Here is a 17,352-nt window from a genome sequence, read left to right as displayed (position 1 = left end):
GCACTCACTGCAGCAGGGATTTTGTCCCACTCCTCCATACAGATCTTCTCCAGATCTTTCAGGTTTCGGGGCTGTTGCTGGGCAACATTGAGTTTCTGCTCCCTCCAAAGATTTTCTATTTGGCTCAGGTCTGGAGATTAGCCAGGCCTCTCCAGGACCTTGAAATGATTCTTACAGAGCCACTCCTTAGTTGCCCTGGCTGTGTTTCGGGTCATTGTCATGCTGGAAGACCCAGCCACGACCCATCTTCAATGGTTTTACTAAGGGAGGGAGGTTATTGGCCAAAATCTCACGACACATGACCCCAACCATCCGCCCTTCAATATGGTAGAGTTGTCCTGTCCCCTTTGCAGAAAAGGACCCCAAAATTATGCTTCCCCGCCATGCTTCAAGGTTGGGACAGTGTTCTTTGGGTTGTACTTATCCATCCTCTTCCTCCAAACACCGTGAGTGGAGTTGATACCGGTAAGTTTTATTTTGGTCTTATCTGACCACATGACCTTCTCCCATAGATATTGCATGGAGACCAAGAACGATGAAGATTGACAGTCATTTTGTGTTTCCTCCATTATCTAATAATTCTACCAACAGTTGTTGCTTTCTCATCAAGCTGCTTGACTATTGCCCTGCAGGCAATCCCTAGCTATGATAACAATTACAGACCTCTCCATTCTTTGTAGATGGGGAAACTTTGAAAATCATCAGTCTATGAAATACTTCATTTCATTTATATATATATATATATATATATATATGTATATATATATATATATTGTAATGACCCATCTGCTCCATATATAGCATGATGCCCCAATGCACCATATACACAGTATGATGGCCCGCTGCTCCATATAAAATTTGGTGGTCCCCACTGCTCCTTATATACAGTATGATGTACACACAACTCTCTATTTAGCCTATGGGGTCTCTACAGTCCAGTATTTACAATATGGAGAGAATACACAACTCCCTATATGAAGTATTATGTCTAATACTGCTCCCTGTATACACTTTGATGGCCCCACTGTTCCCTATATTCAGTATTATGACCTCACAGCTTTCTACATAGTATAAACAGTATGATGTCCACACAGCTCTCTATATACACTATGATGACCCTACAGCCCACCATATACAGTATGGTGAGCACACACAGCTCCCTATACACAGTATAATGGTACCCACAGCCTCTATACATACAGTATGATTGCTCCGCAGGTGTAATACATATAGTATGATGCCCTCCACAACCCTTATATACGGTATATAGTCGCCACCTCCCCTATGTGTAGTCTAATTAATGTTGCCCACATCCCCCTATATACAGTATGGTGCCTATATAAAAAATAATGCTTTCTTGGCTCCCTATACAAAGTGTGGAGCCCCCACAGATTTCTTAAATAAAGCATGATGTAACCCACAGCGTCCCTTATATGGTATAGTATCCCCCATAGGCCCCTTTATGCTATATGAAGTCCCCACGGCCCACTATATTCAGAATGATATGCCCTACAGTCCCCGTTACACAGTATAATGGCCCCCATAGTACCATATATGGAGCAGAGAAGAAAATTCCAGCGAGGTAGCAGGATTTATTAATAGTTATAAAACCGGTGGCGGTTCCTTCAGTGGCACAATAAACCTACGCATTTCGGCTTAGGGAGCCTTACTCTGACTCTTCGTAACCAAGTCATAAGGCTCCCTAAGCCGAATCACATAGGTTTGTAATGCCACTGGATGGACAGCCACTGGGTTTATAGCTATTAATAAATCGTGGCTTTTATCTTCACATACTTGCTACCTCACTGGAATTTCTCTGCACCATGATTCAGCCTGTCCCAAGGCAACTCCGTGTGAGATCATCAGCTTGTTTCTGCTGCAACTATTTTGGTGAGCTGACTCTCCACTTCCCCCACTTACTATAGCACCATATATAGTAGAGAGTCCTCAGAACTCCTAATATACAGTATGGACCCTCCACAGCCCACTACATACAGTTTTGAGCCCTTACACACAGTATGGAGGGACGGAAGGGGTGGATATTTTTATTGCCTGAACAGGTCTTTTTGGTACATTTCTTTTTAGCAGTTACTTTTAATAAAGTGGGAGTTGGTTGTGATTAATATAATAATTATAAAATATATATAAAAATAATAGAATAACTGAATATATTAAATATAATACAGATCAAATTAATACACAAATAATTAATAATAATAATTATATAAAGCTTAAAACAAATTTGTATTGTATATTTATATATCTACCTATTTACATATTGGGTATTGTTTTGCTCTGGTTGGCACTTGCTCCCTCCTTCCTCCTTTTGGGGGTGGGGCTTTAATTGCCTAGTCAATTGGTACTCATCTGAGCACATTGTGGTGGGACCTTGTCTTACCTTAAATCACTTTTTTATAATACCGCTGGACAGCATGAGTCATCTCACCTCTAAATTGCCTATGGCTAAATCTTCCGAGCTAAAAAAAAAATAAGGACCCACAGGCTAAACGTGGTTCTTCAAGGGACTCGGTTAATTTGCTGAGTCCAGTTAAATCTCGTTCTCTTATTGAGAGAGAGCTCTCACAGTCCTCTATCAAGGCCCTCTCTCATTCCGCGTCCACACCTAAAGCTTGCTTAGCAGAGCTCGGTGTGGACCTTCCCTCTTCACTCGTTCCTACTGAGACCATGAACCTCTCTTCCTCTTCAAAGAGAAAGGGTTCCTCGAGTTGGGAGGGAACGCAGTCCTCCATTACCAATTCTTCAGAAGAGGACTCTACTAATTACTCTCCCAATCCTAGTCCAAAAAAGTCCAAGCCAAGGACAGAGGAACCATCTGTGTCTTCCCTGTCTTGTACCTTTCATGATGCATTTTTGCTTGAGGCGTGTATGAATACTCTGCTTGATAAACTTAGCACCAGATTGCGTCTTGATATAGACAACCAGACAAAAATATTTCAGGAGACTCTCTAGTTTTTCATTTCTCGGTTGGATAACCATGAAGTTAGACTGGGAGAATTGGGAAAGACACATGCACTGTCCCTAAAGGAACAGTCTGACTCTAAGTCAGAGATTAGTCAGTTGAAGCTCAAGTTGGCAGATCTAGAGGACAGATCCCGTCGTAACAACATTAAAATTAGAGGTATATCTGAAGATATCTCGCCCATTAAGCTTCCTGAGTTTGTTAAGGGGATTTTTAGGAGGATGATTCCCAATCTTTCGGATACGGATCTCATTATAGATCGTATCCATCATCTTCCTAAGCCTCCTTCTGTCCCTAAAGACCTCCCTAGAGATGTTATCATGAAAATTCACTTTTATAATATTAAAGAGAAAATACAAAACCTGGTCAAAATTAAAGGAGGATTCCCGGAACCTTATTACCATCTTAAGTTGTTTGCTGACCTGTCCAAAGCAACTATTAAAGGTCGGAGGCACTTTAGATCACTCACCTCCATTCTGAGAGAGAAAGGCCTTCCTTACAAGTGAGGTTTTCCTCTGAGGCTCATCTTTAATTATAGGGGGGAAAATGCAGTTTTTCTTACACCTGAGGAGGGTCTCCTATTTTTGAAATCCCACCGTGTTATTTCTTCCGTTCCTGCATCTATTTCCACAGGTCCAGGCCATGTCACTTGAGCTCAATCTGTCATTTTTTTTATTTACGTACCTGGGTTTTCTAAAATTGTATGATATTGTGCTTCTATTATTCATTTGTTCAATCTTAAATATTTGTTATTGGTACTAATGAGGGTCTCCTTGGCCTTGCGCTGCATGGACTTTTCCCCCCAGTACAAGAAGGAGAGCCATTTTCTTGGTTTCCCTCTAATGTTCTAGTACTGTAAAGTTTAAAGTCTGTACTTTTCTTTGTCTATTTAGTCTTGGTAGTGATTTCTTTTTCTTGTTACTTTCCAGCCGGTGATAACACCAATTTTTTCTTTCTTTTTTCTCTCATGGTGCTTACTTTGGTTACCTATAATGCGAGGGGTCTTAACAGCCCTAATAGACGTTTTTCCTTTTAGAGGGAAATTAATAAATCTGTTGCAGATGAGGTGTGCCTACAAGAGACTAAATTTAAGATACATAATCATCCTGCATTTGCCCTAAAAAATTACCCACATGTTTTTGAAGCCTCGGGTCCCTCTAAAGGGGCAGGCGTTATAACCCTGACCAGAGACTCCTTGTCGTTTGAACTATTGGAGGAATTGGTTGATGTGAATGGTCATTTTCATGTCATTGTTTGCAAGTTAAATTCCCAAATTTACACAACTGTAAATATTTATGCTCCTAATAAGGGTAAAATTTAATTTTTAGATAAGTTGCTGAAAAAAATTGAACCACTTAAAAAAGGCATTCTTTTACTTTTAGGAGACTTTAACTTGGTCCCTGATAATATACTTGATGCCTCATCCTCAAATAGGCTTAACTTCCCCTCCTTAAATAATTGGCTTTTCACTCACGAACTTTATGACATCTTTAGATGTTTAAACTCCACTTCAAGGAAATGCACGTATTTTTCTGATCCCATTTGTCAGCTTCTCGCATTGATCTGATATTATCAGATGTGTTCTCCCTCCCTAGATTTTCCTCTATATCCATTGGTAATAAATCCATTTCGGATCATGCCCCTGTCATTGCCAAAATTTATTGAAGGTCACTCTATTAATAATCAACCGTTGTGGAAGTGTAATGCTTCTATTTTTCAAAATCCTACATACCAAGAGGAAATTTCTAGATCTCTTAACCTTTACTTTTCTGAGAATGTGTATCACCCTTTCAAGCCATTCCTCCAGTGGAACGCGCACAAGGCGGTTCTACGTGGCACTCTCATTCATATTTCCTCCCGTATTAAAAATTTTAACCGCCAAAAGATTACACATTTACAAGCCTTGATTAAAGAGAAGGAGTTGGAGCTGGCATTGGCCAATAGCCCAACCCCTTGTTCCAAAACTTTGACTGATTTATCCCATCTTAGGAATGAATTGAGGGCCACAATTTTTTCATTTTATGACTCTGCGGTCAAACAATCAAAACTCAATCATTATATGTCCCTTAACAAGCCCACTCATTTTATGTTCAATAAAATTAAAAAGGTTAGAATACGTAACCAAATCGACAAGATCATTTCTCCTAAGGGCATTATTCTCATCCACCCACAGGACATTGCAAATGAATTTGCACAATATTTCAATCAATTATATAATTTGCGGTCTGAACCCTCTATTCCCATTCATGGTGCGAGATCTATTGATGAGTTTTTGTCTTCTGTCAATCTTCCACAACTTGATTCCATGGATGCAGACTTTTTGGCTGCTCCTTTTACTGCAGAAGAGATTAGTGACACAATAAAACAATTGAAATCTTATAAGGCCCCTGGTCCTGATGGTTATAGCAATAATTATTATAAATCATTCCGTGAAATTCTTGTCCCCCATTTAGTTCAAATTTTCAATGCCGCTGCGTCCGTTGGTTCTTTCCCTAAGGAAAATTTGGATGCCACAATTATACTTATTCCCAAGCCTCATACTAGTCCTGATCAAATACTTAACTACCGTCCCATTTCATTATTTAATACTGATCTCAAAATTTATTCCAAAGTCTTAGCTAACCGCCTTAACCTTATTTTGCCCAAATTAATTTCCACGGACCAGATTGGATTTATCAAGCATCAGCAATCCATTGAAGGTACCAGGAGGCTGATAAATATTATTAAATTAATTAATTCCCCAAAAATTAACTCCACTTTAATTTCCCTTGATGCAGAGAAAGCATTTGATCGCTTAAATTGGACTTTTCTCAAATGTTCGCTACAAAAATTTGGCTTTCATTTGGACTTTATAAATAAAATTATGGCTTTATATTCTGATCCTCAGGCAAAACTTTAAATTAATAATAACTTTTATTCCCCATTTCCAATCTCTAATGGTACCCGGCAAGGTTGCCCCCTTTCTCCTTTGCTTTTTGCCCTTGCCATAGAGCCATTAGCCCAGCTCATTAAAGATAATCCCACCATAGAGGGAGTTTGCACGGATCATAAGGAATTTAAAATCAGTTTATATGCTGATGATATTCTCCTGCCCCTTACCAATCCTTGTCATTCTATTCCACATTTGCAAACCCTTCTTAAATTTTTTTAATTTTTTTAAAATAAACAAGTCCAAGTGGAAAATTTTTCAATTTAATCTCACTGATTCTCAAATACGGAATATAAAGGATATTTCGCCCTGGAGTTGGGTGGAGAGGGATATTGTTTATGTGGGTCTGAGGATTTCTAGAAACCTTAGCTCCTTGATTCCCAGCAATTTGGATTCTCTTATTGCTTCCATTTCTAAAGAGTTTAGATATTATGATGATAAAGTATTATCATGGTGGGGAAAGTGCCTTATTGTAAAATCAATAATTCTTCCCAAGATTCTCTATGTCATCAGGTCCCTTCCTTTACTTGTTTCTACTTCCTATTTGACCAGTTTGCAGGCACACCTCAATCTGTTTGTTTGGGGCAACGAGAGCTCGTATAGCCTCTAGTCAACTGTATAAACATAAATTGTGTGGAGATATGGGTCTTCCTAATGTTTTGGCCTATTAATCAGATAATCAGATTAATTTAATTATTCGTAGTCTATATTGGTAGATCATACACCTTCATGGGTGGAATTGGAATTATATTTTAATAGAAATTCTCCACTTTGTAATATTATTATGAATTTATTCACCTCTAAGTCTTTGCTTCGGTCTGATCATCCAATTTTTGTAGCTGTTCTTGTGGCATGGCGGAAATTTCTCAAAATTAAAAGCTGTTTTGCCAAGATGGAGCTTATGCTGAGACTTCCCCTCTTTTTTTGGCCACTGTTTTCTCATTTGATCTGCATTCAAATTGGGCTGACTGGGGAATCTCTAAACTACATAACATCTTTGATGGTAACAAGTTTGTGTCATTTACCCACCTTAAAGATAGGTTTGGTGTTCCCTCATTGGGTTTTATGCAGTTTACCATTTTAAGGGGAACCTGTCACCCCCAAAATCGATAGTGAGGTAAGCTCACCGTCATCAGGGGCTTATCTACAGCATTCTGTAATGCTGTAGATAAGCCACCGATGTTACCTGAAAGAGGAGAAAAAGACGTTAGATTATACTCACCCAGGGGCGGTCCCGCTGCGGTCTGGTCAAATGGGTGTCTCAGGTCCGCTCCGGCGCCTCCCATCTTCATTCCATAATGTCCTCTTCTGGTCTTCACGCCGCGGCTCCGGTGCAGGTGTACTTTGTCTGCCCTGTTGAGGGCCGAGGAAAGTACTGCAGTGCGCAGGTGCCGGAAAGGTCAGAGAGGCCCAGCACCTGCGCACTGCAGTACTTTGCTAGTACTAGTATTTTCCAATCATTGTCTAATGCAAAAAAATGTTAGAGTTGGAAGCGACTTTGCAACTAGTGGCAAACTGTAGAAAAGTGGCTTTATCCCTTTTTTACAGTTTGTCACAAGTTACAAAGTCACTTTTCTCCTTATATCATGCATTAAGTGTGGTCAGACTGCAATTGTGCTTTACCGAAAGTTTGTGTTCTATTGTTGCCCCAATCTCAATAGGTGATGGGCTATATCTGTATTTCATCTTAATAAGACATTGGACTGGAGTAGTATCTTTAGAACGATCCCTTTAATGAACTGCTACTAGCCAAGGTAATGTACATTTAGATATTTTTCCTTTAGCAACTGGTTTAAACCATGTTCTTCAAACAGCTTGATTTCTTCAAAAGACTAAGGAGGATTAAAAATGACAGAGGCCTGCACTATTCTGTAATTTGAGCACCGTCTCACAGTGTTTCTTGAGCTGTTTGTGTTGGCTGGGTCTTTTACCCAACATCTGTTTATAGCGTGTCCTAGTTTTTGAAAAAGCCGAACATAATCATATCATCATGTGCAGAACACTATTCACCGTCATTCAATTGACAAATATACTCTGCTTCAGTAACAGCTCTAAATGCTTACACTTGCTGAAAAAAGGTCAACATGGACTTGTCACTACTGTCAAAAAGATTTTGTTAGTAAATAAATAAGAAAAGAATACAGGATAGCAAAATTTCCATTGTGATTAAACAAAACAAATAAAGGAAGATTGTAAATTCTAAGCAATACAGTATATACTCCTCAACATTAACCCCTTTCTGACATGGGACGTACTATCCCGTCGAGGTGGGGTGGGCCCCCATGACCACGGACGGGATAGTACGTCCAGCGCGATCGGCGGCGCTCACGGGGGGAGCGCCGCCGATCGCGGCCGGGTGTCAGCTGTTTATTGCAGCTGACATCCGGCACTATGTGCCAGGAGCGGTCACGGACCACCCCCGGCACATTAACCCCTGGCACACCGCGATCAAAGATGATTGCGATGTGCCGGCGGTATAGGGAAGCTTCCCGCAGGGAGGGGGCTCCCTGCGGGCTTCCCTGAGCCCCCCGCAGCAACGCGATGTGATCGCGTTGCTGCGAGGGTCTCACCTCCCTCCCTGCTTCCTCCAGCCCCGGATCCAAGATGGCCGCGGATCCGGGTCCTGCAGGGAGGATGGTGGCTTCACAGAGCCTGCTCAGAGCAGGCACTGTGAAGGCTGCAGCGCTGCATGTCAGATCAGTGATCTGACAGAGTGCTGTGCACACTGTCAGATCGCTGATCTGTGATGTCCCCCCCTGGGACAATGTAAAAAAGTTAAAAAAAAATTTTCAAAATGTGTAAAAAAAAATTAAAAAAAATATTCCTAAATAATGAAGAAAAAAAAAAAATATTCCCCTAAATACATTTATCTAAATTAAAAAAAAAACAATAAAAGTACACATATTTAGTATCGCCGCGTCCGTAACGGCCCGACCTATAAATCTGGCCCACTAGTTAACCCCTTCAGTAAACACCGTAAGAAAAAAAAAAAAAAACGAGGCAAAAAACAACGCTTTATTATCATACCGCCGAACAAAAAGTGGAATAACACGCGATCAAAAAGACAGATATAAATAACCATGATACCGCTGAAAGCGTCATCTTGTCCCGCAAAAAACGAGCCGCCATACAGCATCATCAGCAAAAAAAAAAAAGTTATAGTCCTCAGAATAAAGCGATGCAAAAATAATTATTTTTTCTATAAAATAGTTTTTTATCGTATAAAAGCGCCAAAACATAAAAAAATGATATAAATGAGGTGTCGCTGTAATCGTACTGACCCGAAGAATAAAACTGCTTTATCAATTTTACCAAACGCGGAACGGTATAAACGCCTCCCCCAAAAGAAATTCATGAATAGCTGGTTTTTGGTCATTCTGCCTCGCAAAAATCGGAATAAAAAGCGATCAAAAAATGTAACGTGCCCGAAAATGTTACCAATAAAAACGTCAACTCGTCCCGCAAAAAACAAGACCTCACATGACTCTGTGAACCAAAATATGGAAAAATTATAGCTCTCAAAATGTGGTAACGCAAAAAATATTTTTTGCAATAAAAAGCGTCTTTCAGTGTGTGACGGCTGCCAATCATAAAAATCCGCTAAAAAAACGCTATAAAAGTAAATCAAACCCCCCTTCATCACCCCCTTAGTTAGGGAAAAATTAAAAAAATGTATTTATTTCCATTTTTCCATTAGGGCTAGGGTTAGGGTTTGGGCTAGGGCTAGGGTTAGGGTTAGGGCTAGGTTTAGGGTTAGGGCTAGGGTTAGGGTTAGGGCTAGGGTTAGGGCTAGGGTCAGGGCTAGGGTTAAGGCTACAGTTAGGGTTGGGGCTAAAGTTAGGGTTAGGGCTATGGTTAGGGCTAGGGTTAGGGCTACAGTTTGGGTTGGGGCTAAAGTTAGGGTTGGGGCTAGGGTTAAGGCTACAGTTAGGGTTGGGGCTAAAGTTACGGTTAGGGTTTAGACTACATTTACAGTTGGGAATAGGGTTGGGATTAGGGTTAGGTGTGTGTCAGGGTTAGAGGTGTGGTTAGGGTTACTGTTGGGATTAGGGTTAGGGGTGTGTTTGGATTAGGGTTTCAGTTATAATTGGGGGGTTTCCACTGTTTAGGCACATCAGGGGCTCTCCAAACGCGACATGGCGTCCGATCTCAATTCCAGCCAATTCTGCGTTGAAAAAGTAAAACAGTGCTCCTTCCCTTCCGAGCTCTCCCGTGTGCCCAAACAGGGGTTTACCCCAACATATGGGGTATTAGCGTACTCAGGACAAATAGGACAACAACTTTTGGGGTCCAATTTCTCCTGTTACCCTTGGGAAAATACAAAACTGGGGGCTAAAAAATAATTTTTGTGGGAAAAAAAAAGATTTTTTATTTTCACGGCTCTGCGTTATAAACTGTAGTGAAACACTTGGGGGTTCAAAGCTCTCACAACACATCTAGATGAGTTCCTTAGGGGGTCTAGTTTCCAAAATGGTGTCACTTGTGGGGGGTTTCTACTGTTTCCATACATTAGGGGCTCTGCAAATGCAATGTGACACCTGCAGACCATTCCATCTAAGCCTGCATTCCAAATGGAGCTCCTTCCCTTCCGAGCCCTCCCATGCGCCCAAACAGTGGTTCCCCCCCCCACATATGGGGTATCAGCGCACTCAGAACAAATTGGACAACAAATTTTGGGGTCCAATTTCTCCTGTTACCCTCGGGAAAATACAAAACGGGGCTAAAAAATAATTTTTGTGGGAAAAAATTTTTGTTTTATTTTTACGGCTCTGCATTATAAACTTCTGTGAAGCACTTGGTGGGTCAAAGTGCTCACCACACATCTAGATAAGTTCCTTAGGGGGTCTACTTTCCAAAATGGTGTCACTTGTGGGGGGTTTCAATGTTTAGGCACATCAGTGTCTCTCCAAATGCAACATGGCGTCCCATCTCAATTCCTGTCAATTTTGCATTGAAAAGTCAAACGGCGCTCCTTCCCTTCCGAGCTCTGCCATGCGCCCAAACAGTGGTTTACCCCCACATGTGGGGTATTGTCGTGCTCAGGACAAATTGTACAACAATGTTTGGGGTCTATTTTCTCCTGTTACCCTTGGTAAAATTAAACAAATTGGAGCTGAAGTAAATTTTTTGTGAAAAAAAGTTAAATGTTCATTTTTATTTAAACATTCAAAAAATTCCTGTGAAGCACCAGAAGGGTTAATAAACTTCTTGAATATGGTTTTGAGCACCTTGAGGGGTGTAGTTTTTAGAATGGTGTCACACTTGGGTATTTTCTATCATATAGACCACTCAAAATGACTTCAAATGAGATGTGGTCCCTAAAATAAAATGGTGTTGTAGAAATGAGAAATTGCTGGTCAACTTTTAACCCTTATAACTCCCTAACAAAAAAAAATTTTGGTTCCAAAATTGTGCTGATGTAAAGTAGACATGTGGGAAATGTTACTTATTAAGTATTTTGTGTGACATATCTCTGTGATTTAATTGCATAAAAATTCAAAGTTGGAAAATTGCAAAATTTCATAATTTTCGCCAAATTTCCGTTTTTTTCACAAATAAACGCAGGTGCTATCAAAGAATTTTTACCATTGTCATGAAGTACAATATGTCACGAGAAAACAATGTCAGAATCACTGGGATCCGTTGAAGCGTTTCAGAGTTATAACCTCACAAAGGGACAGTGGTCAGAATTGTAAAAATTGGCCCGGTCATTAACGTGCAAACCACCCTTGGGGGTAAAGGGGTTAAAATTGTTACACCATGAAGGAAATCTCAGGGCCTGGGGATCTGGATCCCACTGACCTGTAGCCTACAGAAAAACAATAGTATAGTATTAAAGTATTTTCAGATGTGGCTAAATATTCTGGAAGAAATACAGTATATGCTATATAGATAATACTAAAGATTCAATAATGTACAATGTTGTCTAAAATTTCTATATTTAAGCACATGTGAATGGATTTTGTAAAACCCAATTAATTGACATTGCAGATTAATGAACATGGCCTTTGGGAAATTACATTTACAAGAATATATAGAATCCGGTTTGTGTGCTATGCCAGATATGACTGTTTTAGGCAGAATAGGAAGATGCAAATGTATTTACAATATTTTCCAACCTTGAAATTACATGTAGTTACAATAAAAACAAACAAACAGAATAATCTCTGCATTTATTCATGTCACATTTATACTGAACATATAGGCTGTGGTATAAAGGTAAAACAGATGGGGCTGATCCAGACACCCTGACCCGGAGTAAGCACTGGATTATGTATGATGAATATAATGTTTATTGTTGCTGAGAAGCTCTTGGGACATCATTATGGATAATTTTTAATGGCAATTTTCACAATCGTGAATGTGTTGATGGATTGTAATTAGATATAATCGCAAAAACACATTGAAATTTACTACAGGATATGATGTTGACACTACCAAAAAATGTATTATTGATTGTTACTTCCCTTTCCTGGTTATTCATTGGGTCCAGTATCCTCAGTTTTCTATTGTATGGTTCCTCTGCTCCCTTGCACATAAGGGTTGGTTCCCATTGCGTTATGGGAACGCGCTTAACGGACAGCGTTGCACGGCGAAATTAACGCCGTGCAACGCGTCCGTTAGCGCGCCCATTCACGGCAATGGGAACGCGCAGCACTAGCGCGTGCCATGTTCGGCACGCGCTAGCGACGCGCCGGTGTTTCCTGGCGTGCCGCGGACGCTGCTCGCAGCGTCCGAGGCGCGCCCGCGGTCTGTTCCCCGCTCTCGCAGATCGGGGATCTGCGAGAGCGGGGACATTACCGCGACCCCAGGATGCGGCCCCATTAAAAACATTGCGTTAGCGCAACCCGCTAGAGCTAAACGGGTTGCACTAACCCAATGTGACCCTAGCCTTAGTAACCTGATGTACCTCAGTGGCATCACTCTCGAGATGCGAACTGAAGCCCAGGGCAGCAGAGCACTCCATCTGCGCACGCGCGGCCTCAGGAAGATGGCCGCGCCCACCGATAACCAGGGGAATAGCGCAGATCGCGCTCTTTTTCTTCACCTGCGCAGTGGATTCGGCAGTTGGACATGCGCAAATCACTACGCCACCAACGGAAAGCTAAGCAAGATCTGGGGGAAGAAACAGCGATGTTACCACGCCCATTTGACCAGACCAGCCTGATTGACAGGCGAAAACGGCGACTTTGGTAAAGTATTTCGGCAGCATAGGTGGGGAATCAGGGTACACAAAATACACTATTGTAACGCACAGCTCAGGCCCTATTTAACGGTATTATTATCTTAAACTGAAAAAACGGGGTGACAGGTTCCGTTTAACTTCACAGCTTGCCACTGTTCCAGTACATCTAATCCAGTTGCCATTATTCCAGTTCTGCGACAATTGATACCATTGCTCCAACAAACTACTGTTAGTGCTGCATAAGAACTGTTATTCCAGTAGCAGGGGGAGGGGGGCATTTGACAAATTAAACATGGCAGGTTAGAGTATGTGCTTTTTTCTGGGTAAATGGGTTTTCCTATATGTGTGTGTGTGTTTTCCTGTGTGTGTTTTCCTATGTGTGTGTGTGTGTGTGTGCTTTCCGGTGTGTGTGTGTGTCATTATACAGTGGGGCTGTGCGTGTGTCATTGGTGCATTCACTCTGTGTCATTCTATGTGACTGCAGACTTGTGAATCCTCACATTGCTCGCAGTGCTGTGGTTATTCGGCGGGTGTGTGACTTCAAGTTTGTGATTTGCACACATGCGGTCACATGCCGACTAGACTTGCATGGCCTAATGCAACTGTATTGAACAAGACGATAGTCTAGTCAGACTGTGGCTGGGAATATATATATCGCATGTTTGTGATTACAAGACCACCTGTTCCCGGCGCCGGCACCAGAGAATCTTTGCAGCGCACAGTGCGCATGATGTGAGGATTCATATATAGTGACTGTAGACATGTAGCTTAAGATCCGACAACCCCTTTAAGGATGGGCTGCTACTCATGGGCCACTGCTGTGTGCTTGCCCCCAGGCTAAAATTTGCCAGCCAGCCCCTGATTGGTGGGAATCTCTGCATGGGAACCATCATCACCAAGATACACAAGGATACACTACTAGAGGACATCACAAGAAATGTAATTAATAAAGTGCTGACACACAGCACTTTATTAATTGTGTTGCATAGTCTGAAACACATTACAAGATATTCACAGTGACCATTACGGGTGATGAATGCGGTCTTACATTCACCGCCCTATTTAATGAGGACTAGGTTATCAGCTTCACGCAGGTCCAATTTGGTGAAGATTGTAGCACCTTTCATCCTTTTGAATACTTCATAGATGAAGGGCAATGGATAATAGTCTTTCAGCGAGATTTTATGCAGACCTCAGATAGTCTATGCAAGATGTCAGAGACCTGTTTTTCTACTGTACAAAGAACAATCCGGCACTGGCAGGATACATACTGTAGATTTTTAGATGAACCCCTTTTCCAGATTCTCATTAATGAAGGTGGACATTGTTTCAGTGTCAGAGAAATTCTCCCTCTGGGTGCTTCAGTAAATGTTGCGTGTGGGGCCTTTATACTGTGCGTGCGGGCCATAATATAGCCTGCTTGATCTGTTGGTGACATCATATTGTGTGTGTTGGGTGGTGTGGGGGGCGTTATACTGCGTTCAGCGACTGGGGCCTCATATTGCCTGTTTAGTCATCATCCTGTGTATAGAGGACTGTGGGGCCATGGTGATCTTAGTGCTGCGGTGGCAATGATATGACAGCTACACTCAAATATCTGCAACGATCAGTAAGAATTAACAGAACTGGCGCTACCAGCAGTCTTCAATTATACTGTCAAATCTAGGTAGAATATTGCACTCACCAACAAAATGGTGCGGCACTGTCATTCTAAACTTCACTCTCCCTTATCCTTTTGCAAACACCCAGAAGGGGAGTAGAGGGGTGATACACATGAGAGCAGACCCTGCCCACATTTACTGCAGTCGTAATGTGAGCTAATATAACACTAAGTTTTTATAGCAAATTTCGGCTACTGGTCTGCCTAGTGTTTAAAAGTTGAAAATATCAAAACTTTATTAATAATTTTTCATATTGTATATCGGGAAGGGTCAGTAGGCCACCATACACATCAATGGTTGGTGGGTTCAGCTGACTGACGTGTTTGAGGGCATTTGGTTCAAAAGGTGATAGGTGAGGAAACCAGAGCTTTTTTGTGCAGAATCCTGAGCTTTTTTTTACACTAAATTCACAAATACATTTATTACTTTGTTAAATTGTGCAGATTGTTCCGCTATTATGTAATATATATCGATATAGTTAAGCAATTTGCAGAGATTTATTAATCTCCATTGTAATGGATACTTTTTATCCTAGCCATTAACTGAATATAATATCACGCAGGGAAAATATGAAACATTTATTGCACATTAAAAATAAATAAAATAAAATAGTATGGTAAAGCGGCACAGAGTGCAACTAGGCACAAAGACATGGCCAATGATGATGCCACAAAATACTATGGCATGTCTTCTGCATTAACAAAAATGTACAGACTAGAGAAAATCTCAAGCTGGGAAAATTTCATCCACACCACTTTTCAAGAAATAAGGCAACCATGGGTGCAAATGTACTCCAGAAGGGCTCTACCCCTTTGACCTCCATCCCTCACAATTAGACGGTATCATTCTGACGTTATATTTCCCCTAATTATTGAGAATCCAATCTAGGTTATATCATGTAAACTCCTGACTTGAGGATACAATTTATACCCTTAACCTCATTATTGTGTAGGAATAATATGGCTCCACTTTTCTATGGCTCTGTGGAACTCCCTTCCCCTACTACTCCTCCATCCCCACATATTCCTTTTTTATTATTAGTTTGTGCTATGTTTTATTGAATGCCATAGGCTTGGAAACTATTATTAATCATACATGTACTTCTGTCATCACCTATTTATCTTTGGGAATGGCTCTAAGATTTCCAATTTGTACTTTTTCCATACAATCTTATATATGTAGTGCCTCATACTTCATAAAGAATTACTGAAAAAAATAAACAAAAAAGAAAAGCTACATTTCAGCATTTTATTTATTTTTTTCAAACTAGAATCTTAGTCACAAGTTGCATTTTTGCCTCGGTTTGTCCATGCATTTTTGCCATGGATAACATGGAGTGTTTTACAATACCAGCAAAGTGGATGAGATTTCTGAAATTTTAAACACATGCTGCTTATGTTTTCCTTGGAGATTTGAAGCATTTTTTCAAATCTGGAATATGACAACTCTTGCAGATTTTCATCCATTCCAATACTTGGGAAATAACCAAAGTACGGTAATAATGCATCAAAAACAAGTGCAAAAACGTACTGCGCTTTACCTGCCAACACTTTTACATAAAAATCTATTGCTAATACTCAACATGTGCACACAGCCTGACTGTTGAGTGACTGCATGATTTTCCAATAAGTGATTGTCAGTGAGGGTGCAGCTGTGTGATAAACTGCTGCTTTCCAGCCATTGAAAAAAAACACAAAAAAATAGCAAAATGTTATTTCATTCCATGTCTTCCGCACCTAAATGCCACCTTGTGTAGCCTTATATTTTGTCATCCCACAAATATGTAGCATTTAAAGCTTACCATTCCCCCAGTACATTCCCGGCAGTCTTGTAGACACGACACATTCTCCCACGTGCTGTAAGCTTTTAGACCTGCTACGAGGGCTTGTAAAGGACGATTATTTACCAGGTCTCTATTATGGAAAATATCCTCATCCAGAATATCTCCTGCATATCTACAAAATAAATTAAAGGATTAATAAATCTACTGGTAGTTTTGCAGCAAGAACAGTTATTGGGTCCAAAACGTTTTTTTTCCCATGGGCTTGCACCACATGTGCTCAATGGTTGGAGACTATCATTTTAGCTTTCTGAGAACTGTTGAAGAATTAGAGTTGGGATATCCCTTCAAATGCAGCAAAATAAGAAGTGAAAGGTGGGCGAGAGGCTTCCACTACTACAAAGAACTTTTTTTTCCATTTTTGATGAAACAACATATTGTTACAAATTCCATGAAACAGTGGGTGGTGATGAACAAAAATGCAACTGCTTCTCATGTAACGAGTGATCCCTTCCTATAGCCAACATAGAATAGTAAACAGGTCTTTTATCTATTATTCCAAATCATATACCTATAAGAAACAATAAAATGCTTGCTTGAGCTGACTTAAAGGGGTATTCCCATCTGCAAGATCCTATCCTAATATTTAGTAGGAATAATAATAATAGCAAATGCCTCCAATCAGTAATGTAGTATATTTCTTCAGATTTGCTATGTTGCTTACCTCATCTGCAGGGCATTGCAGTGGCTTAGGTATCCATAGTTCTGACCACGAACCGCTAACTGTCACTATATGATAGGTTACAACCATGGATG

General features: G+C 40.7%; 1 protein-coding gene across 1 annotated transcript in view; it reads right to left on the bottom strand.

Moving 5' to 3' along the window:
* Positions 1 to 17,352, bottom strand: part of ACOXL (acyl-CoA oxidase like) — a 786,620-nt gene that overhangs the window by 315,758 nt on the left and 453,510 nt on the right. The window contains exon 12 of the mRNA XM_069769203.1: positions 16,558 to 16,711. Coding sequence (XP_069625304.1) covers positions 16,558 to 16,711 — 154 coding nt within the window. The remainder of the gene's footprint in view (positions 1 to 16,557; positions 16,712 to 17,352) is intronic.

This window comes from Ranitomeya imitator, chromosome 5 (genome assembly GCF_032444005.1).
Source record: "Ranitomeya imitator isolate aRanImi1 chromosome 5, aRanImi1.pri, whole genome shotgun sequence".
Classification (NCBI taxonomy): Eukaryota; Metazoa; Chordata; class Amphibia; order Anura; family Dendrobatidae; genus Ranitomeya; species Ranitomeya imitator.
This window is presented reverse-complemented; position numbering and strand designations above follow the sequence as displayed.